The sequence below is a fragment of the Chiloscyllium punctatum genome, chromosome 6, assembly GCF_047496795.1.
Source record: "Chiloscyllium punctatum isolate Juve2018m chromosome 6, sChiPun1.3, whole genome shotgun sequence".
NCBI lineage: Eukaryota > Metazoa > Chordata > Chondrichthyes > Orectolobiformes > Hemiscylliidae > Chiloscyllium > Chiloscyllium punctatum.
The window spans coordinates 14982832-15009334 of NC_092744.1; the positions used below are offsets into that span (position 1 = coordinate 14982832).

Here is a 26503-nt window from a genome sequence, read left to right on the forward strand (position 1 = left end):
CTGTTGGTTGGAATCATACGTAACAGAAAGGAAAATGATTGTGATTGTTGGAAGACACTCGTCTCATTTCCAGGGCATCTCTGCAGGAGTTCCTCAGGAACATTGCCTGGTGGTTACCATTGACTAGAAACTAAGCTGGACCAACCGTACAAATAATATAGCTCCAAGAACAGGTCAACGGCTGGCAATGCTGTAGCAAGTGGCTCACCTCCCAGCTCCTTAAAGTCTGTCATCATCTGCAAAGCACAAATAGGATGGAATACTCCTCAATTGTCTGCATCAGTTGAACTCCAACAACACTCAAAATGCTCAACACCAACCAGAATGAAGTAACTGACTTGACTGGAACACCATCTATTGCCTTAAACATTCACACCCTCCACCGCCAATACACATTGGCAGCAGTGTGTATCACCTCGAAAGGGCACTGGTGTGGCTCCCCTAGACTCCCTAAACAGTACATTCCAAATCTCTGGCCTCTGCCACCCAGAACGACAAGAGGAGCAGACACATGGGAACACCACCAAGCCAATTTCCTCTCCAAGCCACATACCATCCTGATCAGAACTATATCGTCATTCCTTCACTGTTACTGGGTTAAAATCTGGAAACTCCTTTGCTCTAGCAGCTATGCCAAATGGACTGTAGGTGGCTCATCACCACCTTTTCGGTGGCCATTAGAAAATGGCAATAAATACTGGCTTAGCCAGTGATGTCCACAGCCCATGAACAAGTAATAACATGAACAAGAATAACTTAGAATGATTGCCACTGTCCTAGACAGTTCCAGGAAGTGCTGCAACATTGCTAGTCAAGAAACAAAGTCTATATTTGTTCTGAAGAAGGGTCACTGGACTTGAAACTTTAACTTTGCTTTCTCTCAACAGATGCCGCCGTTGAGTTTGTCCAGCACTTCGTGCTATTGCTTCAGATTTCCAGCATCTTGTTTTATTTTAGTCTCTATTCATCTTTCACTTTTCACCTGTGGACATTCTAGAACCTTGTACAGATAATGAAAGACTTTTAGAAATGTACTGTTTGACCTGTTCTAATGCTGGAAATGCAACAGCTAATTTGTGCACAATATTTTAAAAAATTCATTCACAGGGTGAGAGCCAAACCACACTAATGTGCCCAGAGGGTAGTTAAAAGTCAACTACATTGCTGTGGGTCTGAAGTCACATGCAGACGAGACTAGGTTAGGTTGGCCGATTTCCTCCCCGAAAGGGCTAGTGAACCCAGATTTATTTTCCAATAATCAACAATGGATTCACAGTCATCATTAGATTCATAGTTCCAGATTTTACTGAGATCAAATGATACCATCTGCCATTGCAGGATTTGAACCCAGGTCCCCAGAACATTACCTGGGTCTCTGGATTAATCGTCATCTAGCGATAGTACTACCACGCCATTGCTGCCCTTATATAAATGTTACAGTGACTAAACAATCTGTAGTTTGGTAATTTTGGTTCAGGGATTATTATTAGCCAGAATGCTGTGAGGACAATTCACAGAGTTCCTTTTCAAAGTGGCATCAAGTCACATCCATATCATCTGAAAGGGCAGATAGACAAAAGCCCATCTGAAAGATGGTCGCTCTGACAGTAAACACTTCCTCAGTAGTGACACTGGATTTCCAGCCTCAATCTTTGTGTTGAAATATTTGGTGGGGTGGGGGGCATGCTGGTGCAGAACATCGATCCACAAATAAAATCTCTGACTTCAGCTGACAAATACAAATGCTCTTGGGGCAGCATGGTGGCTCGATGGTTAGCCCTGCTACCTCCCAGGACCTGGGTTTGACTCCACCCTCTGGTGACTGTATGATAGCCTTCCTGTGTCTCTGTGGGTTTCCTTCTGGCTGTTCTGGTTTCCTCCCACAGTCAAAAGATGTGCAGGTCAGGTGATTTGGCCAATCTGCGGTGCTCCATAGTGTCAAGGGATATGCAGGTGAGATGGATGAGCCATGGGAAATACAGAGATAGGGTTAATCTGGGAGGGGTGTTCTTCAAAGGTTGGTGTGGATTTGATGGGCCACATAGCCTGCTTCCATACTATGGGAATTCTATGCTATGCAGATTAGGTGAATTGGCCATGTTATAGTGACCAGGGATGTGCAGGCTAGATGGATGAGCCATGGGAAATACAGGGATAGGGTTAATGTGGGAGGGATGCTCTTTGGAGGACTTGATGGGCTGAATAGTTTGCTTCCACAATGTGGAGGTTCTATGAAATGGGCTTGGGATATATCGCGCGTTCATTGCCTTTGGGGGAAAGCTCCCCCTTTTTTGATCCCTCAGCCTACGGGGAGGAGCTGAAATTTTTATCGGCCGAGCCGATGTTCTTGTCTTTCCCTTTAAGTGGGGGCTTGTCGAACGAGCTGTTTGAGTGGCTGCGTCAATTGAGAGGGCAGTAAAGCGCGGTGCAGCCCGGCAGAGAGAGAGAGAGAGAACCCTCTAATAGCTGAGGAGGTGGTGGAGGAGGAGGAAGAACAGGAAGGGATTGTGGAAACAAATTATCTGTGTAATTACTGGGAAAGTGGGGTTGGATGTGGTGAATGGACTGTGATTGAAGTGGATTATGCTCAGCACTGAGCAGCTTCCTGAGCACAGAACGGGAGCAGACCTCTGGAAAGGTAAAACCAGGGTTGGAAAAATCTCGGCAAGGCTGAGGGGGAGAATTATTTCATTTTTGTTTTGTTGCTGAACACAAGTTGGATCAATAAGTAATAATAATTTTCGGGGTATTTTTTAAAACATGTTACATGCCCCGTTAGGAATGTGGCAAAATGCAACTCATTCCGATTTAAACAGAAATAAAAAAAAATGTCATCTCATCGGAGACAACTCAGAGAGTTTCAGTTGAATCTAAAGAGTGTTGTACTCCCTGTCCTTGCGACAGAAAATACTTTGTTTATACAAGGACTGAGCGGATTTGTAATGAACTCAACAGGGGAGGAACAATGTCAGATTGGTAACACAAAATCCTAAAGAGACACTTTGATCAGACAGGAGGTTGGATTGAATTAGATAGAATGTAGCATTTTAACATCTTGGGGGAACAAGTCAAATACTGTAGCCATCGCAGGTAATAGGTAATCAATCAGTCTACGTAGGAATTCTGATAAAATCTAAAATTCCTGACTCTATAATAAATTTTAAAATTTAATAACATGAACGCACCTGTACATTAGTATCTTGGGAATGGATCACCTGATTTTTATTTTGCATGTTTGGTTTGCATTGTAAAGTGTTGCTTCTGTTGTAATGTTGTCTGTCTGTGTTTTGTGATTATTTGAGAAATTTTTAAAAATAAATGATGCCTGATTCTTTCTTTTATTTAAAAAAAGCTGAGAGACAGCCACCTAAAGGATTGTGGGAAGTCGGCTCCAAACTCTGCTTTTCTTGCTGAGATGTGGGATGGCGGCGTTCGGTTTCCTCAGTTATGAACAGAGGCCGCTCAAGCGGCCCCGGCTCGGCCCTCCCGATGTCTACCCGCAGGATCCCAAGCAGAAGGAGGTAACCACAGCGCAGAGTGTCCGGGAGCTCACAGAGCGGCGCTCCGCCCATCCCATACACCTCTCTTTCCCCCCCCCCCCCCATACCCCTGCCTCAGCTTCCCTGTCACTTACCTACCTACCCCTCCCAGTGCCGCCCCGTCACTCAATCATAGCATCCCTGAATGTGGAAGCAGGCCATTCTGCCCATCTTCTCTCTTGCCCCCCCCCCCTTCCCCGTGAGCATCCCACTCTCCTATCCCATGGCTAACCCACCTTAACCTGCACATCCCTGGACATCGTATGGAGCAATTTTTAACATGGCCAACCTACACTAACCTGCACATCTGTGGGTTGCGGGAGGAAACTGTAGCACCCGGAGGAAACCCAGGCAAACACTGGGAGAATGTGCAAGCCCCACATAGACAGACAGTCACCACGAGGTGGGAATCGAACCGGGGTCCCTGGTTCTGTGAAGTAGCAGTGCTAACCACTGAGCCACAATGCTGTCACTTAGTTACCCCGCCTGCCCGCATGCCTGCTAGCCCCTCCCAGGTCTGCCCTAGCCCCATCATTAATTGCCTCCCAGGTCTATCCTGACATTTCCCACGACCCCCAGAGACCCCCTGATGTTAACTCAATCACATAGCTGCCTTCTCATTTACTGTCTCTTTTAGCTGCCACTCTCTCAGCTGCTCCTGCTTTCTCCCCATAGGTACCTATCATTACCCTCCATCCTCTGGACTGCCTCTCCTTCCGCTCCCCAATATTGTGAACTTCCTCATGACAGTGTTTTACACAATCTCCATTCATTATTCCCTTCCCTTCTTCTTCCAGATGTTCCTCCCTGCATCCTGAAACTTTCCTCCCTCCCTAGCCCCCACCTGCATCTCTCTCTCCCTGGATCTCTGCTTGATATAGCATCCCTATCCTCCTGATACCTGCTTCATTATTCCTTCCTTCCTCTCCCTCTCTCCTTTTCTCTTGCCTCATCTCTTGTTCTGCTTTTTGGAACTCCTCCCTCCCTCTCTCTAGAGCACCCACCCTGTTCCTGCCACCTCATCCTGGCCTCTTTTCTCTGAACACACCCATTCTGCTCCACTCTGATACCCCTCAACATTCCGACACCCCTCTCCCCTTTCCTGATTCCTCTCTCTCTCCTGGACCCTACTCCAACCACCTCCTCAATACTGTCCCTGCATCTTTTATTTAATTTGTTTTTGTGGGTAGTTCTGAACATCTCAATGATCTCTGCAGTAACATCTGCCTCTCTCTTCAGCTTTTGACATTTTATTGTCAGCTTTTTTTTTTGCTTGTCTCATTATTGGGAGCTGGGACAAAAGCACAAGTACATTATAACATTCTGCACTGACTTATTTCTTCCCCTTGCAGAAGCACAAATTCTAACTAGGTTATTTATATATGTTTTTGCTTGTGAAATGTATACCAGTTACATGCTGGTCAGTGCAATGGAAATACATTGTCTAACTCTTGCCCATTATTTTCATGAGCTCAAGCATCTCCCTCGACTATAACGTGTTGGCTTTATAGGGTTTTCTAGCCCCTCACCTTTTTGGCATTACAATGATGGCTGGTAGACAGATGCGCATTAATTATCTAACGTATACATGTGTGCATATGTATCCTCCTACATTCTTGTAAGGGATGACTGTGTTGATGAGGCTGTGGCCATTTCAGAGGACAGTTAAGAGTCAACCAGATTGCTGTGGGTCATATTTGGCCAGACCAGGTAAGGATGGGCAGATTTCGTTCACTCGAGGGCTTTAATGAACCAGCTAGTTCTTTATGAAAATTGGTCACCGTTTGAATACTTTGTAATTCCAGATTTTATTAATTCAAATTTCACCATCTGCCATTTGAGCCTGTGTCCCCAGAACGTTACATTAGAATTCCAGACTACTTGTTAGTCCAATGTCATTACCACTACACCACCCTTGGACTGGAGGGATATTTAGGGTTGGTGGGTGGGGATGGGAAAGAGGTGCTTCTCTCTTTTGTTATTTATTAAAGTGCAGAGGCGATGGCCTAGTGGTGTTATTGGTCATGCTCTGGGGACCCAAGTTCAAATTCTGCCATGGCTATGTAGAATTTGAATTCGGTGATAAATTTTAAAAATCACGAGTCAAGAATCTAATGACGATCATGAAGCCATTGTTGACAAAAACCAGTTTGATTTGCTTGTGTCCTTTTTAAGAGATTGCTATCCTTACTTGGTTTGGCCTATATGTGACTTGAGACTTTAACAATCGTGGTTGATTGTTCCGTTCCCTTTGGGTAAATAGGGATGGACAGTAAATGCTGACCTAGCCAGTTACATCCCCATCTCATGAAGAATAGGTTTTTAAAAAAAGTGTTAATTTTTGATGGAAGTCTGCAACAGAAATATTTTAAAGTATTATACAAGCTGTGTTGGTTTCTACTGATATATTGCGTTCTCTGACTTTATTGCCCAATCTCTACAGAACTCTGGTATGTATTGTTGTAGTGAGTAAATTTATGCCTGAGCTTTTCTTATACCCTGCAATATGCTGCACTGTATTGAGTTTTGACTGTATTGGCCTGCTGTTAAATGAGCTGTTAGATGTGTTGGGTGCTCATTGCTGGGATCTTTTATTTGTTATTTACATAAATGATTTGGATGTGAATGTACAAGGCATGATACTAAAATTAGCAGGTATCATTGATAGCAAGGAAGTTTATCAAAAATTAGAGGGATCTTGATCAAGTGAGGAAATGGGCTGAGGATGGGCAAATGCAGTTTAATACTGATAAGTGTGAAGTGTTGCAGTTTGGAAGGTCACACCAAGGTAGGACTTGCACAGTAAATGGTAAGGTCCTGAGCAGTGTTGTGGAACAGCAAGACCGAGGAGTACAAGTACACTGTTCGTTGAAAGCGGCGTCACAGGTAGGCCGGGTGATGAAGATGGCATTTAGCACTCTGGCTTTCATTGGTCGAGGCATTGAGTATAGGAGTTTGGTCATTATGTTACAGTTGTGAAAGACATTGGTGAGGCCACACTGAGTATTGTGTGCAGTTTTGGTCACCATCTTTATAGGAAAGACCTAGTTAAATCATCTTTTGTACTCTTTCCAGTTTGAGGATGGTGCCGGGAGTGGTAGGCCTGAGTTATAGGGAGAGGTTGGCCAGGCTAGGAGTTTATTCCTTGGAACGCAGGATAATGAGGGGCAACCTTATTGAGGTGTGTAAAATCATGAAGGACATAAATAGAATTAATATATATATAGTCTTTTTCCCAGGGCTGGGTAGTTGAAAATTAAAGGACATGGGTTTAAGGTGGGAGGGGAAAGATTTAAAAAGGACCTGCGGGGCATCTTTTTCATGCAGAGTGGTGCATATATGGAATGGGCTGCTGGACAAAATGGTTGAGGCAGTTACAATGGCAATATTTAAAAAACACTTGGGTGTGAATGGGAAAGGCTTAGAGGGATATGGGCCAAATGCGAGCAATTGAAACTAGCTGAGTGGTCAGCATGGACCAGTTTGGGCCAAACGGCCTGTTTCCATGCTGTATTATTCCATGACCTTGAGATACTCCAGATACTAGGCACTTTGTCAGTGCCTTATCTAGTTGGTCATTGGTGTTGCAGGAGTGGGAGGGATTTTATGATTCAATGGGTGAATAAAGTGGAGTTTCTCTGTGTATGCTTTCCTGGAGTGGTAACTAGGTTAGTAATCAGAGAAGTTGGACCACTGGTTATCTGTTTCTTTCCCTTCTCCAAGGTGAGAGGCTACTTGAGTTAAACTGTTGGATATCCGTTGTCTGGTCAACTCATTAAGTACAGACATGAAGGATCAACTTAGTACCCTCTGGCCTGTACAGTTCAGTGTTGCACCACATGATGTGCTGCCCCACTGATCCATCTGGCTTTAACTGAACTGTTTTATCCTTGAGGTACAATGACATGGTGAAAAATAGATCATCTCAATATAACTGCTGAGAGAACCCTGACATCAATGAGAGGAAGAAGACAACAGTCTAGATTGAACATGAGAGATAGATTTGACATTTCATCAGAGAGCTGTATTTCAGAACCTGTTGTGTCTGAATGAAATTGAAGGGGTTGAATAGCCTTGCTTAGCAAAACAGAGCAAGTAGCCTCAAGGACAGTGTATGGGAATACAGTGAAAGCCTGAGATATATTGAGATAGCAGTCTGGAGTGCAAGGAGCAGCACAAGCTTAAAGTACAAGGTACCATGCTTAAAGTGAGAAAATTGGCCTGATACCTAAGAGAGACCCTATGAAATGGCTGGGAAGTTGCACCAAGACTGAAACAGATTGCAACTTCATAATTTTCTAAAGCTTTTTTTTTGATTCAGACGAACATTTGATACTTTGTATCCTCATTTAAACAAAATTTGACCATTGCATGAAACAAACACAATACAGGAGAAACTCAGCCGGTCCAGCAGCATCTTCCTTTTCTTCAAGAACAGTTCTGAAGATGTTGTACTGGACTTAAAACATTAACTCGGTTGCTCTTTCCATGGGTAAGTGTTGAAGTTCTCCATGATTGTATCAGATTTATAGCATCTGCAGTATTTTTCTTTTATTGACTATTACATGAATAGTTTAAGATGAATAGTTTAAGGTTCACAGTTTAAGATTGAAATTTGCTTTCATTGTTCACTTTTCCAGTGGCTGTATTTTATATTATATGTGCATTGTTATCTGCGTTAGATGTTTGGACCATCCTTATTAGTGTCTTTGTTTACACATGGGCCAGTGTAAATGATTGTATAGCTCAATATTGTGAATATCTCATTAAAGTTTTGAGAGGTTTGGCATTTTCTTTTAAAGAGTGTAGCTTTTGTGATTTGAGGGATTCAAGTTTAACTTTGATAAATGCAGTCAAAGCAAGTTTGGAGATAATTGCTGTCGAAGGATTGGTAACCATGTTGAAATAAGATATTAACAATTTAGAAAGTGAAAATCATAAGCAGATGAGCTTACCTAGCTAAAGAACTGGCTATGTAATGCCCACTGACCTTGCAGTAATGGCTACTGAAAGAAATGTTTTTGTTTGGAGTTAGAGCTGAATTAGTATAAAAGCACTTAGCGAACTCTGAAAGATTGTAAATTGCTTTGTCAGATCAAAAGGAAATTGTAAGTGAGAGATAATTAACCTAAAGGTTGATTCAAAGACATGATAGCAGCTACGTTGTTCGAGATGGTAGAGTGTAAGGAAGGTGCTTAGTTTCAGGTTTTTGAAGGTTTGCTGGAAAGATTCACTGCTGTTTTGGGCCTCATGTTTTCATCTCACAAAGAGCTGAAGTACGTGGTAGCCTTTTTTTTTGAACAAAAGGAAATCAAATATTACCATTGGCGTGGGATGTAGGGTGATGTAATTTCTAATCAGCCTGTTCAGAGATGTTATAATACACCTCTGGGACAGGTAAACTTGAATCCGAGTCTTCAGGCCCAGAGGTAGGGACATTTTCCACTGCACCGCAAGAGTCCAGTTTGATCTCACTTTGTCGTGTGAGAACGTGCATTTGGTAGGAAGAACATTAAAAGCCAGTGTAAAAATATTGGGAATAATGATAAAAGAGAGGTGCAGGAGCAGAGAGACCTGTACACAGATCACTGAAGGTGGCGTGATGAATGGAGAGTAGTTAATAATAAGACCCTTGGCCTTATTAATAGGAGCATAGAGCACAGGAACAAGGATGTTATATTGAACTTGTACATGACACTCATTAACCATCAGCTGAAGTATTGAGTGCCACATTTTAGGAAAAATCTCAATGTATTGGAGAATGGTTCCAGAATGAGAACCTTCAGTTATGAAGATAGATTGAAGAAGTTGGAACTGTTCTCCTTCATGAGAAAAGTGCTGAGCGGGGACTTGATAGCAATTTTCAAAATGATGACTGGGCTGGATAGAACAGATAAGGAGAAGCTGTTCCTGATTGTAAAAAGAACAGTATTGAGAGTTCATAGATTTTAAAGTGATATGTAAAAGAAACAAAGGATGGTATGAGCAAAACGTTTTTACTCAGGGACTAGTTAGAGTATGGGATGCATTACCTACAAATGTGATTTAGGGCAGGTTCAATTGGAAAAATTTAAGCGGTCATTGGATGATTATTTAGATAAGTATTAAGTGTTAGGTCTGGCGATAAAGCAGGAAATTGGAATTACTAATGAGGCTCATTTGAAAAGCTGGTGCAGGCATAATGGACCAAATCACCATCTTTACACCATAATTCTATAATTCTGCATTTTGTGATGGAAGAGGAGTTGGAAGAATGCCTATTTTGAAATGAATGTAGTATCTGCAGTGTGGTTCCCTCAGTCTCGTGGTAACATAAGCAACAGGCAGATTAACTTGGAAGCATTGGAAAAAATAACCAGATCAAGGGACTGAGGAATCCCCAGTCACAAGAGGGTAAACGAATGTTTTACCCCTGAGAATAGCCGGAGCTGAATACAATTCTCCAGTGGCCACCCTTACTTCTGGGTGGTTCCTACAAGAAAAAAATTTCATGTCTTATAAGAGAATTCTTGGGGGAAGCATAAAGTAGAGCTGAGTGCATAACACAGGGCAGTCAAATTGAAAGTGCTTGGTTTGTTAAAAGTCTTCTATATGCAATTGTTTACTTTCCTTTAAAAAGGAATCCAAATCTTGTGGCATAGTTCTATTGGTTGAAATGAGGTGTTTGTACTTCTTTCGAGTCCCCATGTACTAACAATATCTACACTTTCTTTCATGGGTTAATTTTCAACTAGATTGGAAATGTTGCCTTTCATAACTGAGATACTAATGGACTGATTTGTCACAATGGAAAGAGTATCTTTGTGTCTAGTTTACGATCTGGAAGATTTACAAAACTGTAGATTTTGATTTTGGATGGTGGTATGATCCAGGAAAGTGAAGGTCAAACTGGTTAAGAACATTCCTTATTCACCTGAAGGGCAATGCTAGCTCTGGAGGTGACTACCAGTAACTGTATACAAATGGATTCACAATGTAATTAGATAAGTTTCTGGAAAGAACAATGAGAAGACACTTTTTTTTTAAAAAAGAAATTTAGGAAGGATGGAATTTCTTTTCTGCTCTTGAGCATTGACTTTGGAAATAAATATTTTTGTGCTTATTGCCTTGCCTGAAAAGATTTTTGCTTCGATCAGATTATTGGATATTTCTACAGGGGATAAGTTATAAAAATGTAGGGTCGGTCCTTGCGTGCGGAGCTGAGTATTGGTTCAGAAACCGGTTCTAGAATGTGCTAAACCGAAACGGTGAGTTGATTTCTGTAGTTTGAGCTTCATGGAAAACATTGCATCTTATTATAAACTGTTTCCTCTATCTAATTATCATTCACCCTTTGTCTCAGTCTCCCAGTTCTGATGGCCCTAAAGCCTTTTGATTTCCTCTTTCCTCCTTCCTCCCTATAAAACATCTGTTGCTGATTTGGTTCTGACCTACTGTTAACTGAACCCTCTTGAGCTTTTGAATTAGGGTTTTTGTGCTCTATTTGCCTCATTTGGAGCAGTGTGGATGTTTGTGCTATGCCGGAACAACTTTTGCAGAATTACCTAAGTGGTGGGTTACTTATTGGACTGAAGTTAATTTATACCCAGGACAATGTGATATCCCAGACCAGGCAGACTGTGGAATTGCAATATTGAGATATAGTGTGACATTGCCCCTATCTCTTGTTGAATTTAGGAGTTGGAAGGTCATGTTGTGGCTGTACAGGACATTGGTTAGGCCACTTTTGGAATGCCACTTTCAATTCTGGTCTCCCTGCTATAGGAAAGATGTTGGTACCCTTGAAAGGGTTCAGAAAAGGTTTACAAGGATGCTGCCAGGGTTGGAGGATTTGAGCTGCAGGGAGAGGCTGAATAGGCTGAGGCTGTTTTTCCCTGGAGTGTCGGAGGCTGCGGGGTGACCTTTATAGAGGTTTATAAAATCATGAGGGGCATGGATAGGGTGAATAGACAAAGTCTTTTCCCCAGGATGGGGGAGTCCAAAACTAGAGGGCATAGGTTTAGGGTGAGAGGGGAAATATTTAAAAGGGGCAACTGTTTCATGCAGAGGGTGGTGTGTGTATGGAATGTGCTGCTAGAGGAAGTGGTTGAGGCTGGTACAATTACAACACTTTAAGGCATCTGGATGGATATATGAATGGAAGGGTTTAGAGGGATATGGGCCAAGTGCTGGATGAGATTAGGGTATCTCGGATGCTGCCTGAACTAATGCGCTTTTCCAGCACCACTCTAATCTAGACTCTTAGGGTACCTGGTCAGCATGGATGAGTTGGACCGAAGGGTCTGCTTCCATGCTGTACATCTCTATGACTCTGACATAAGTGAGAGGTGCTTGTGGTACTCCATTTACATGGCAGACCCTGCAATAAATTTCCATGTCTTTTTCATGTCAGAGGAAGTTAAATTGCATTCCCCTTCCTTGCTACATGGTCGCCATTACTTTTCGTTGACAAGTATTAGAATTTATTGCAGTCAAGATACTAAAATTTAGAAAACAATGGATGCCTGGGAGCAATCATAAATCAGAAGTTTGCTCTCTTAATTATGTAAGACTGTGTTTACTGTCCATGGAGGAGATGACTGGCGAGTGGTGACGTAATGCTAATATTACTGGACAAGTCAGTCAGAGGCCCAAGTAAAGACTATGGGGATTTAGGTGCAGATCTCACCACTGCAGTTAGTATTCAATTAATGTAACCTGGAATTGAAAGCTAGTCTCCGTGATGGTATCCACGAAGCTATCGATGATTGATTGTCATAAAAACTCATCTGGTTCTCGAATGCCCTTGAGGGAAGGAAATCTGCCATCTCTTTCTGGTCAGGTCTGCGTGTGACTCCAGACCCATAGCAATGTGGTTGACTTCTAATTGCTCTCTGAAATGGCCTAACAAGACACTTGGCTCAAGGGCAATTTGAGATGGGTGAAATGATCACATTTTCCAGCAACTTCCAGTTGCCAAGACAGATTGTACATACACCAATGTACATCCTTCCCTCCTTCATATAAGTTGTTCTGCTTTTATTAGTTAGCTGGTAAACCGGTAGTGAGTTGGGGTATGAGGAGGAGTGCAGAGGTGTTTCAGTGGTTGGCTCTGCCAAATTACTACCCAAGTTGTGAAAATGAAGACTTGCCCAGCTCTTTGTGTCAATGTTACTGTTGTGTGGCACTAGCACTGGCATTTTGAGCATTAAATGGATTTTAGAAGCAGCAACATGCACCCCCGTCCTTTATTCCATGATCATCAGTGTACCCTGATCGAAATTCATAATTTGTCCTGCATTGCCCTAATATTTTGGCCTTCACCAATATGACCATTGGCAAGTGACCGTAATCTGACATTAGTGACATGCATGCAGAAGAAGTATTGATGATCTTGGGTTCATTTGTTTTCTTCAATAAAATACTAATGTCCAAAAGACCACAGCACACTCCAGCTGTCCCAAATGAAGTACTGGTTTTGTTGTAGTGAATCAAATGTGGCAATTTGGCATCTGGGGCAAACTTAATTTTTCTGCCCCCAATTCCCCCCCCAAACAGCAATGTGATGATTTTTACTTGTGATGTTGATTGAGGGTTAAATATCAGCTGGAACATGGGAGAGCTGTCTGCTTTTTTTTTTTGAAATTTGTACCGTGAGATCTTTGTTTAGCTGGAAGGCGTTTGAGGCCTCTGTTTAATATTTCATTGAATGAGAGCATCTCTGACAGTGTAGCCACTCCCTCAGTACTGCTCTGGAATATCAGCCAAGGTTATTGTGTCTAAGTACTAGAGTGAGACTCAAACTCTCAACACTTTGGCTCACACTCTGCAACTGAGACACCTTTGACACATCATGCAACCATAAAGTTAATGTTGTTGGGAGTGTGGTGGGAGGAAATGCACAAGAGCATATGAGGAATCCTTTTCTCTGAGTAGTGATGTGCCAAACACCAGAGGGGGCTGGGGGTTGCTTTCACTGCCTTAATTCACAAACTCACCATTGTGTGGATACTCGTTTGATAAATAGAGCATCACATGGATATTATAGGGGTTATTTCTTGTCATGGTCTGTGTTATTTGTTTTCCTGGGTGGAAAACCATCTGCTTCTTCAGCCAGTTGTCCTGTTTGCAAAACCGCAGAATGCATTTGGCTGAAACAGGTGAATTTGAAGAGCTGGCTATTGTAAGTGCACAGAGCTCTGTGTGCTGTGCCTAATGTAAATGGGTGGTTGTGGCAGCTGTGCTGATTTCAGGGTCACTGAGATTACTGCTGGAAGCTGTGGCTCAGTGGTTAGGATCCTTACTTTGGAGTCAGAGTTGTTAGTTTAACCCTTCACCCCCACAAGAAGTTAAGAAACCCAGGATGATGCTGCACTGCTGTGTAGAGGAAATGAAGTGTTGGAGTTACTGCTGCAACTAGTTACCTACGGCTTTTGGTCTGTATGTTTGAGGCAGTTTAACTAATAGCTTGTCATGATTGTTTTAAAGCAAATATAAGAGGGAGAGTGTGTTTTGAGATAATGATGGGAATTTGTTTGCCTTGAGGATTTGACAAATTGACAGAGTGAACATTTGAAGAGCTTTAGCTTACTTTCAGTAAAAAGAATTGGCAATTGTATTTTTGTTTCTTTTTGGCAAAACAAAACCCATTACTTGCAAAACCTTTGGAGTCAGTTCACAGAAGTCCTGATTGATATGGTTCAGATAAGTTAAGAAGTAGGTTACCTCATTGTCAGTGTTTTCGTTGAATGTTCCAGACTGGAAGTGTTTGCTTAGAACTCTGAAGGGGTTATTTGAAGCTGAGAAAGTCTAAACTCAGTTGTGTGAATACTCCAGGAAGATGCTATACAACTCTCAAGACAGGAATTGGAAGAAACGGTTAAGTGTGATGGAGAATGTCTGCTCTGTCTCCCTGAGTTATTTGACTGCTGGGTGCTTGTGTTGGAATGGATAGGATTGCATTTTTATTGTGTTTTGAAATTTTTCAGATTGTGTAATATGTCAATAGCTTGGCTTGTTCTAGTTCATCTTTTGCACAATAAACTTCTAATTTCATTTTATCAAGCAAATCTGCAGCATTGCAGACTTGCATTTCAGTGAAAGACAGTCTTAAATAGAAACTGAACAAAAAAATATGATCTTCAAATAAGATTTCAGTTGCGATATGACTTGTATGTTAATAACATAAGCTGGGATCATAACTGCCTTTCAAATATATTTTATAATTTGAAGCCCTATCCACACAATGGTCTCTTGTTCTCCGATGTCGTGGCCAATATTTATCCCTCAACTAGCATCAACAAAGCAGATGATACACTTTATTTCTATTGGGTATGTGCGGGTCAATGGCAAGGCCCATCTTTAGTTGTCCTTTTCTGGGTAAAAATCGCAATTTCCTTCCCTAAAGGGGGACTAGTGAACCAGGCCAGGTTTTGTTTCCAGCCACTGATTAGTCTAGTGGCCACTGTTGCTGATGCTAACTTTATCTCGGATTTATTCATTTAAGTTTAAATTCCACCTGCTGCTGTGGTAGGATTTGAACGATGTCCTCAGGGCCTCTGATTTGCTAGTTCAGTTCTTGATGTCTGTAGGAGCTTGTTCTGTGCATCTTGCCTGCCATGGTGTTCTCCCTTACAAGAATTACTTTGTATTTCTTTGTACTGCAAGTGCTTTGAGACATTGTATTGGCAATAAATATTATTTTTTTCATTTTATTTGCGGGATGAGGGCATAACTGGCTAGGCCAGCATTTATTGCCTATCTGTAATTGCCCAGGGGGCAGTTAAGAATCAACCACATTGGCTGTGGGCCTGAGTCACATACTGTCCAGACCAGGTAAGGATGGCAGTTTCCTTCCCCTAAGGTGAATTTAAATTTTAAAAATCTGGAAGTTGAAGTTAGCATCAGTAACAATCTAAAGGGCATCGGTTAACCAGATGGATTTTTTCGACAATGGTCGTCATCTGACTCTGAATTCAATAAAAATCTGGAATTAAAATTCTGCCATGGCAGGGTTCAAACCTGGGTCCCCAGAACATTTCTTGGGTCTCTGGATTAATAGTCTCGTGATAATACCACAAGGCCATTGTTTTGTTGTATTACACACAGGTCTGCTGTTTTATTGATGGTAGACAATGCATTACATGCCCACCCTCTCATCCACAGTAAAAGAGCAAATAGTGCACATACCCTCCATTTTAGTGCAACAAGTCATCTTAATAACATTAACAGAGCATGCATTGAATCAATTTTAGAAGGCCCAGCTTGTGTGTTTTGCTCTGTGTGGTGAGCGATTTTTAAAGCAAATGGATGGCTACTTATTGTTGGTGCCAGTTTCTCAGCATTTTGCATCCCCATTGGAAACCACCTCTTTCCGCCCCTGCCATTCCATATAACAACTTAATCTCTGAAGTCCAATATTTTGATTAATGCAAAATGAAAGCAGCAGCAACAAAATAATCCCAGCAGATTGGTGTGCTGCAACACTGTATTAATGGTTGTGATTATTAATGTGACACAAATAATTTCATTAGTACTGATCGTGACTGTGTAGTATGTGTCTGTGAGTGAAAGGCAATGGCTTATTTCTTTTGATTTTCGGTTCTTATACATTGCAGTACCAAAAATCTAAGCTGTCTTGGATTATTTGTCCTCCTGATGCTCATAGCTTCATTTTGTTGGAATATCTTTCCCCAATGATTGCTGACCTCCATTTTCAATATCACTTGAGCAAAATGCATTTATATGCGGTTAAAAATCACACAACAGCAGGTTATAGTCCAACAGGTTTAATTGGAAGCACTAGCTTTCTAGGAAGGAGCAGCACTCCAAAAACAAGTGCTTCCAAATAAACCTGTTGGACTATAACCCGGTGTTGTGATTTTTAAAAAAAAATTTTGTATACCCTAGTCCAACACAGACATCTCTAAATCATGATATTTATATACCACCTTCATCTTTTCTCAATGTTGCTCCACAAGAGTGTCTTAAGACAAAAATTGGCACTAAACCAAAGAAGGATGCTTTTGAGGATTTGACCAGAAGGTTGATTTTAATAAAAAGCATGCTTCAAAGGTCACCTTCATGGATGATAAAAGTGTAGATGTTTAGGAAGGGAATTCTCAAGGTTAGGCCAAGTTTTGGTTTCCTTGTCAGAGAAGGGATGGTCTTACTATAGAGGGAGTGCAGTGAAGGTTTATCAAGCTCATTCCTGTGATGGCAGGATTCATGCATGATGAGAGGTTGAATAATTTAGGATCGCATTCACTGGAGTTTGAAGTGGAATCTCTTCATATAAACTTCTAACAGGGTAGATGCAGGAAGGATGTTCCCAACAGTTGGAGAGTCATAATTTTAAGGATACTGGGTCAACTGAGAGGGGAAATTTCTTCAATGAAAGGGTGAAGCCTGTGGAATTTGCCATGACAGGTAATCGTTAAAGCCAAGGCATTGTATGATTTCAAGAAAGCGTTGAATGTAGCTCTTACAGCTAAAGGGATCAGAGGATATGGGGGAAAGGTGGGAAGAGGCTATTGAATTTCATATTAAATGTCGGAGCAGTTTGAAGGCTTCTGTGACTTGGGCTGGAGAGAATGCAGGATGAGCGTGATGCTAGAATTGGAGGAACTCTTGCGTTCTTAGAGTTGTGGGGCTGGTGGGATTACAGAGATGGGGAAAGGCCTGGAATGAGAAGTTTTAATTTAAGATGCTGGTTAGCAAAGGGGTGGACATGGTCATTGGCTGTTAATGGTATTGAAAGAAGATGAACCAGACACAATTTAATTCTGAGATGATTAAATATTTTATTTTAAATATTTTGCTGGTTATTATTAACCAATTTCTGAAGTGTACATTTCATGTGAATTCTTTCTTAGTTATTTAAGTTACTGTTGGAGTGCAGTTTGTGTGAGCAAGCTGGCAGTCAACTTTCTACAAAGTGGACATCCTACAAACAGTAGTGAGATGAATAACAACTCTGATTTGAGTGAGAAAATAGTATCTGGGAGATGGGTGAAAGTCATTAAGTGGCACCACGAAATGTCTTGTTATCAAGCAGTATCATTTGTTAAGATGCAACTGAATTAAGGTTTATAAATTTAAATTTTCAGGTTTTTAATACTATTTCTAAAACTAACCCCCTCAAACAGCTCAGACCCATCGTCACTGAGTATTGATAAAGAATTCCCTATTTTATATAGTGCTGAGGATTTTGGCTTGTATCTATAAATCGCCCTTTTTGATGTCACTACATGGATGTTTAATTTCATCACTCTAATCACTCATTTTGCACTTAAATAGTCTTTTTTTAATACATATCAGATTCCATGATAAATGTCTTTTTAATATTCCTAAGTGTAGCCATTTAGAATCCTATTGCACCGAGCCAAACAAAAACCATTCAGCTCATCGTTTCTGTGCCAGCTTCCAAAGAATTGTCCCACTTCTCTGCCCTATTTCCATAGCCATATCTGCACTTTCACCTGTTGTAGGTTAAAGTCTTTTGAATGTTAGTATTGGTTCTGCGTCAAATCATGACTTCTGAGTAATGCTTCCCTTGCAGATTTTGTTCTCGCTTGCAGTTACCTTACCAGTGTTGCTCTCAGTGTAAGCAGTTTGTGAACTTGAACAAAAGGGTGGCACAGTGCTTAGCTTTGCTGTCTCACGGCGCCAGAGACCTGGGTTCAATTCCCACCTCTGGCAACAGTCTGTGTGGAGTTTGCACGTTCTCCCCGTGTCTGCGTGGATTTCCTCTGGGTGCTCCGGTTTCCTCCCACAGTCCAAAGATGTGCAGGTTAGGTGAATTGGCCATTCTAAATTGCCTGTAGTGTCAGGTGAAGGGGTAAATGTAGGGGAATGGGTCTGGGTGGGTTGATCTTCGGAGGGTCAGTGTGGACTTGTTGGGCCAAAGGGCCTGTTTCCATACTGAGAGTAATCTAATCAGAATCCTTCACAGTAATGCTGTCCATTGTGTTGAATCTTTTATTGTTTTGTAAGCAATTTTTGTGCTCAGAAGCCAGCAGTGCGAAATGTAACATTCAGAATACACTCTGTTCCAAGAACTGCTGGCTTGCTACATTCAATTCTGTCCAGCAGTGTAGAAGAAGGGCTTATAATAAGGGTTTGGATAAATTGCTGAAAATGTGTTGCTGGAAAAGCGCAGCAGGTCAGGTAGCATCCAAGGAACAGGAGAATCGATGTTTCGGGCACTGGATAATTTGGGAAGTGGGATCACTGAAGAGGAGTGACAGGGTTACAGGATGTGGAGATGCCGGTGTTGGACTGGGGTGGACAAAGTTTTAAAAATCACAAAACCAGGTTGGCTTGCAGGAGTTATAGGAGTTAGAGAACGAGATCTACTCCATGTTAGCAGTGTTACAGTTTGCTATATTGCTTGGAAGGCAGCAGAACTACACTGATTTCATGTATGGGTCTCTGTGAGCTGTCGAGAGTGGTTGGATGGCTGTGTTTTTATAACGCGGATGCATGTTTAGGAGTTAGTGTGCAACTAGTTGTCTGACTCAGGACTCTGAAGCAGTCTTGAGAGGCTCAGAAAGTGGGAAGGTCACGATTGACTTATTGTCACACGCACTTGTTCGTGTGTGCAATGAAAGGTTTTGTTTTGCGTGCAGTATAGGCAGATCATAACATCAAAAAGTGCATTGGGGATAATAGAACAGAGCGAGGAATACAATGTTACAACTGTGAAGAAGGTGCACAGAGCGTGATCAATTACATGTAACATTCGACAGGTCCGTTCTGGAGTCTGATAACTAGGGAAGAAGCTGTTCTTGAATCTGTTGGTCTGTGTTTAAGCTTTCTGTATCTTCTGTCTGACAAAGGTTGGAAGAGATTATAACTGGGTGATAGGGGTCTTTGATGTTGGCTGCCTTTCTGAGACATACAGATGGAGTCTATGATAGACTGAGCAACTCTCTGTACAGCAACTGCTCTGCCTAGAACCATAAACTACAAAGTAATGATGCATCCAGATAGTGCTTTCTACGGTTGATTTTATAAAAATTGGAAACTCTTACGCACTTGCTGAGTTTCCTTAGCCACTTGAGGAATCCAGAGTGTTGTTGCACCTTCTCATCAGTGTGGGTGGACCAGGACAGATTGTTGATGATTGTCACACCTAGGAACTTAATACATCTAATATCTTGGGCGTGAATTCAAAAGTCCTTAAACAGTATTTCCTGGGTGTGGCTGATCATGCTGAACGGGGGTGGGGGGGAAGCATGAAAGCAAACATGGCCTGGACTACTGAGAGACTAGTATAATACGTGAGGCGCTGGAGTGATTCCTGTGAGTAAGTGCAGGAATGAGGTTTCTGAATCTAGGGGAGTGCAGATTAAAGAAAAGAGGAAGATTGACTAGAACAGATGTAGTCGCTCAGGTACTCCGTGATCTAAAGATTTTCACTTGGTAGATCAGCAAAAGTGAAGAATTGTCATCCCTTTTGCAGTTTAATGAGATTTGATGACCCACCTTTTATAATTACAGTTTGGGGGAATTACTGAACTATCTGTCTTGATTGTGTTTGCTATTGATGTGCTCTCTGGGCTGTTCAGTCACAGTCTATTATCCATATTTTCCAAAGTTAATTCTGGATGTGAGCATTAAGTTGTACATGCCATTTAACTCGTGTTATAGTTCTAATGTTGTAAAGTAATATCTTGTCTGTTCAAAGCAATGGAACATTCTATTGGTCGGTCCCCAGGATCTTGCACCTTGTCCATTTCAAAAACTGAGTTGCTGGTCCATAGCCAGATCCGAACATAAAGTTTATCTGTCTGGGATCATAACTCCATTTTGTAAACTCTGGAAATGCAAGGTGAGGAAAAACCTTTCTTGCATACTGCGAGAAGTCTGCCTTTGGAATACAGTGCCTAGACGTGGGCTGAGGTATGTTCAATTGAGGCATGGATTGGTAATTTAAATGGAAACGATGTGTGGGGTCATGGAGTAAAGGCAGGAGCTTGGCACTAAGTGCAAATGTTCAGAGCTGGTGTGCCACACATTAGGCTCAATAACCATCCTCCAGTGTAACGTACCTGTGATGCTTTTGGGAGAAGGAAATCTTGTCTTTAAAGTATGGAGAAAAATATGGGGAGAATGCAAACTGGTTTGAAAGCTGTTCAGATTGATTTGGCAGACCATTTAAAGAAAATCGTTCAATGACACATGACAAGTGACGGTGTATTGTTATGTGGGAACACTTTTGTTATTTCTCACCACAAAGTGGTACGATATCAAGATATAACTCAGCATGGCTCAGTTGGTAGCATCTTTGGCTTTTGAGTCAGAAAGCTGTGGGTTCTCTGCTTTCTATGTAGGAGCAGGTGCATATCACTGAGTCCCTCAAGCCTGTTCGATTATAGTTGTTCTGCAGTATTTTAACTGCATCTACCCACCTTTTTTTTGGTTTCAGAATTCCCAAATCATAAAGTCACGCAGCATGCGAACAGACCCTTTGGTCCAATACGTCCATGCTGACCAGGTTTCCCCAAACTAAACTAGTTCCAATTCTCTGCATTTGGCTCCCATCCCTCTAAACCTTTCCTATTCATATACGGCATCTGGTTGGATATGAATATTGTAATTCTACCTGCCTCCACCACTTCCTTTGGCAGTTCCTTCCACATTAAGAAGCAGCCGCTGTGAGGAAAGCAAGTTACTACTTTGGTCCCTTTTAAAAATCTTTACCCTCTCACTTTAACATGCTCCCTAGTTTTGAACTGCCCTACTGTAGGGACAGGACATTAACAATTGTATCAAACTCCACTTTGTTTCTGACCTCCATCAGTTTTCTTTTGGGATGGTTTTCTGCAATGTTCTGTGTGAAATGTTAAGATTTTCAGATTCTCCCAATTTTTAAGGACATGTCCTGTCATTCTGGTCTCTTTCACTGTAGTTTCGCTCCATCTTCTTTTCTATTTAAAGACTTTAAGCAATTGATGTGTTAAGATTAATTTATCATTTGCAAGGGAGTTCAAGTCTAGTGTATGCAATCTATCCTCAACAACATAATCCTTCTTTGACCCAATATTATTCTGATAAATCTTTTATTTTTATTCATTATGGGATGAGGGCTAGGCCAGAATTTATTGCCCGGTCCTAATTGCTCAGAGGACAATTAAGAGTCAACCATATTGCTGAGGGTCTGGAGTCTCGTGTAGGCCCAACCAGGTAAGGACGACAGTTTAGTGAACTAGATGGGTTTTTCCAACAACCAACAATGCTCCCATTAGATCAATTCAGACTTTTTGTTGGATTCATATTCCACCAATTGCCATGGTCCCCAGGAGATTTCCTGGGTCTCTAGGTAATTAATCTATTGATAGTACCAATAGACCATCCCCTCCCCCAACCAAAGGGTTACATTCCTTCCAGGCAGAAAAAATGTTACCTGATCTACAGTGGCCACACCCAAGTACAGTTTTCAGATGAGTGAAACAAGACATTTATACCATTGTGACATAAAATGCAAAATAGATAAAAGTTTTAATTCCACTGACACAAATGCTAACAATCCTCTCGCTTAATTTTTAAATATGTCTGCTTGTTTGGAAGTGTCAATTTTGTTATTTGCATACATGGGAACCTTCAATCTTGCAGCTCCTTCCATTTGTAGGTTGTCACCATTTGCAAAATCTTCTGACTGATCTATCTATTCTATTTAACAATCTTTTAAATTGTTAATGGGGAGTGGGTATAGCTGGCAGGTCCAGCATGTATTGCCCATCTCTGATAGCCATGGAGAAGGTTGGGATGGGCTTTTTGTTTTCTAGAACCACTGGTGTTGTAGGGACAGCCCCAATGATGTTGGGAAGGTATTTCCAGGGTCTGACCCAATGAGTGAAGAAATGGCAACATTGTTCCAACTCTGGATAGTGTGAGAGTTGGAGAAGAGGTTAAGGGTGTAGCCTTCCCAGAGGTTGCTGATTGGGAATTGTTCTTAAAAAGAACGTTGGTGATTACTGCAGTACATCTTGGAGATGGTGGTGAAGGATGTGATAGTTAGAGGTGCCAGTCAAGGTGGGGGGGGGGGGGGGGGTTGGGAGGGGGCTGCTTTGTCTTCGATAGCTGCTTGAGTGCTGGAACTGCACCCACCCAGGCAAGTGGGGAATATTGCATCGCACTCCCAACTTCTCCCTTGTAAAAGTGGAAAGGCATTTGAGTCACGAGGTGCTTTCTCACTGCAGGGTTTGTAGGGGCTGACCTGCTCGTGTGGCCGCTATTTCCATGTTTGGTCCATTTCAGTTTCTGGTCAATGGTAATGCCCAGGATGGTTATAGTGGGGAAATTCAATGATAGGAAAGACATTAAATGTCGAGGGATAATAGTTGGTTGCTTGTCAGCACTTGCATGGCATGAGTACTACCTGCCTCTTAGCCCAAGCCTAGAGGTTGTCTAGGTGTTGCTGCACATGGACATGGACTGCTTTAAAGTCTGTGGAATTATAAATGCTACTGAACATTGTGTAATCATCAGTGAACATCTCTGCTTTCTGGACCTATCTTTACGTTGAAGAGAAAGTCCATTAATGAAGCAGCCAAACATAATTGGATCTACAATGATAACCTGAAGAGTTCCTGCAGCAATGTCCTGGGATTGAAATGACTGACCCCCAACTGCAGCCATCTTCCTTTTGTGCTGGGTACAACTCCAAACTGTGGAGAGTTTTCTCTGAATCCAGTGGTCTCCAGATTTACCACGGTGCCTTGTTGCCTTGGTGTCAAAGGCAGACCTTCTCAGCTCACCTCTGGAATTCAACACTTTGATTGTATGCTTGGACCAAGGTTGCCATGAGGTCAGCTGCTGAATTAGTGGCTCTCTGGGGGAACCCAGATTGTGTTTGTGAGAAGGTTATTCCTTTGCAAGTGCTGTTTGATAGACACTATCTTTGACAATGCTATCACTGATGATCAAGAATGGATTGATAGTGTGGTATGATTAGCCAGGTTTGATTAGTCCTGCTTTTTATGCATAGGATCTCACTCTGCAATTTTCTGCAGTTATCCAGTAAATGCCAGTGTTGTAACTGCACTGGAACAGGTCGGCAGGGGTGCATGAGTCTTCAGTACTATTGCCAGAATATTGTTAGGGCCCATATCTTTTACGACAGACAGCACCTTCTTTTGTTTCTTGGTATTGAAGTGGTTGAAGACTGATACCTGTTATGCTGGGGTCCTCAGTGGAGGCCTAGATTTCCTGGATCTGCTGTCAGTCAATGCTGCTTAGTTACAAAGGCCGAGTTTGTCTGCTTGTATGGATGTGAAGGGTTTTGATGTTGTTCTTGCCACCCAAATAGAGGGAAAAAAAACAACTAAAGACCCAGTCAATCAAACATGCGAGGATGTTGCAAGGGTTGGAGGGTTTGAGCTACAGGAGAGGCTGAACAGGCTAGGGCCTATTTTCCATGGAATGTCAGAGGCTGAGGGGTGACCTTAGAGGTTTATATAAATCATAAGGGGCATGGATATAGCCAAGGTCTTTTCCATGGGGTGGGGGGAGTCAAAACTAGAGGACATTGGTTAGGGAGAAGGGGGTAAGAGTTAACAGGGAGCTGAGGTGCACCTTTTTCACACACAAGATGGTCAGCAAGGATGAGTTGGACTGAAAGGGTCTGTTTCCATGCTGTACATCTGATTCATCATACTTGTATGGAAGGAGCTGCCTGAGGTGGAGGCTGGTACCCATCCTTTTAAATGCTATAATTGTATATGAAAAGGAAGGACTTAGAGGGATATGGGCCAAATTCTGGCAAATGGAGCTAGATTAATTTAGGGCAGTGTCGACAAGTTGAACTGAAGAGTCTGTTTCTGTGCTGTACAGCTGTGATGCTATGTGGAACCCTGTGTAGCCCTATGTGGAACCTTGTGTACATAAATTGCTGCAACAATAAATTGTTGGGATTATGATACTAACTGGGCTGTGACCTTTGTTTTTTTGGGACTTGCTAAGTTTTTAAAAAAAAAAAATTCATGGGAAGTGGTTTTGCTGTCTTATTTATTGTTTGTCCTGTTGAGAAGGTGGCGATGAGCTGCTGCAGTCCACATGAGGTACATAGACCTATAATGGGGAAGAGTTCCAGAATTGTGGCTCACTGACAATGAAGGAGCATCCAGGTCAGGGTGGTGAGGGGCTCTGAGAGGAACTTGCCGAGGATGATATTTGTGTATCTTCCGCCATTATCCTTCCCAATGGTCGTGGTTGCGGATTTGGCAGGTGCCGTGTAAGGAACCTTGGTGAATTTGTGCAGTAGATCTTGTGGATGGTACACGCTGCTGCTGCACATCCGTGGTTGAGGAAGTGGATGTTTTTTGGAGAGTTGCGAGTTGCTTCATAGATTAAAGTTCTTTTTTCTGTTTTCTTTATTAGTTGTGGAGAAGAGCGTGTCATAGAGATGTACAGCACAGAAATCGATCCTTTGGTCCAACTCGTCCAAACTGATCAGATATTCTAAATTAATCTAATTCCATTTCCCATCATTTGGCCTGTATCCCTCTAAATCCTTCCTATTCATATACCCATCCAGATGTCTTTTAAATGTTGTAATGGTACCAGCCTCCACCACTTCCTCTGGCAGCTCATTCCATACATGTGCCACCCTTTGCATGAAAAAGCTGCCCCTGAGGTACCTTTTCCTAAACGTTTTTTCCCCTCTCTCTCCTTTAAACGTATGTCCTAGAGTTCTGGACTCCTACCCCAATGAGGCAGAATTGTGTGTTACAGGATACAAAATAGGAGAATACAGTTGGGGAAACTTATTTGTTCACGAGATATCTCTGGCTGAATAAAACCTGGAAAAATAGATTCTAACTTAAATCTAAACTCCCACTGCATAATTCCTGTAAAACTGGGTTCTTCTTAATCTGTGACTTTTGTTTTCTAAGAAACTTTTATTGACTGTGAGAACCATTATCAGAAAAACAAGATCTTTAAAAGACAAAGACAAAGATAAGTACTTCAGAAATATTTCTTTTCATGGAACGTTTGAACTGTGCTCTGAAACAAATACTTTTGGAGCAGCTGTCTTGAAACTTTATTCGAATTTGTTTAACCCATATTTTATTTCAAATATCATTGGAATTTGAAGAGCACCTCCAGGTAATTCATGCTGATTTGTGAAGTGTTCATGTTGCAGAAGTACTTTATTCTCAACGGAACCTGTTAAATTTTTATTTTATCTTTTTATCATTGCCTGGCTCACTTGAGTTTAAGGGGTCTGCTCAATTATAGTTCAGTGGATGTTGACATTCTGATATTTGCCCGAGTCCCTACAACAGTTTGTTTACATAGTGCCTTTTAATGTAGAAAAGCATTCCAAAGTGCTTTCAGGCCAAAATCTGGAGTGAGCCATGACAGGAGACATTAGGAGAAATTGACCCCAAGTTTGGTCAGAGAGGTGAGCTTTTAGGTCTCTGCCATTTTGCCCATTATTCCCATGTGAAACTAGTGTTGCAGGGCATTTGGTCCAGCAACACCGTTTTGGCCAAGTACACTCTTCTTCCTGGAAACCCAAACAGCCACTTCTCGCCTCTGGCAATGGCCAGCGAATAATCCGAAACTCCAATTGTAGTCATGATTTGGAGGTGCCGGTGTTGGACTGGGGTGGACAAAGTTTAAAAATCACACGACGCCAGGTTATAGTCCAACAGGTTTATTTGGAAGCACTAGTTTTCAGAATGCTCCTCCTTCATCAGACTGTTATCTGATGAAACAGCTGATGAAGGAGCAGTGCTCTGAATGCTCGTGCTTTCATGTAAACCTGTTGGACTATAACCTGGTGTTGTGTGATCTTTAACTTTGAAATTAAAGTTTTAGCTCAGGAATGTTATCGTGCAATCATAGCCATGCCCCTCGAAATTAGTTAACCCTGGAACAGATTCTGTCCGTCTAGTCTGTAGTCCACAGTATTGTATGTGGCAGTGAAGTTGGCCAATAAGTAGACAACTCATGCAAGTGTCCAGTAACTTGCA

At 41.9% G+C, this 26503-nt stretch overlaps 1 protein-coding gene across 4 annotated transcripts in view; it reads left to right on the top strand.

Moving 5' to 3' along the window:
* Positions 1-2439: 2439 nt before the first annotated feature.
* The window catches only part of LOC140478741 (mediator of RNA polymerase II transcription subunit 12-like protein), a 609926-nt gene continuing 585862 nt past the window's right edge, over positions 2440-26503 (top strand). For all 4 annotated transcript variants that reach the window (XM_072572053.1, XM_072572054.1, XM_072572055.1 and 1 more), the window contains exons 1-2: positions 2440-2638; positions 3353-3521. In XM_072572053.1, coding sequence (XP_072428154.1) covers positions 3423-3521 — 99 coding nt within the window. In that variant the 5' untranslated portion in view covers positions 2440-2638; positions 3353-3422. The remainder of the gene's footprint in view (positions 2639-3352; positions 3522-26503) is intronic.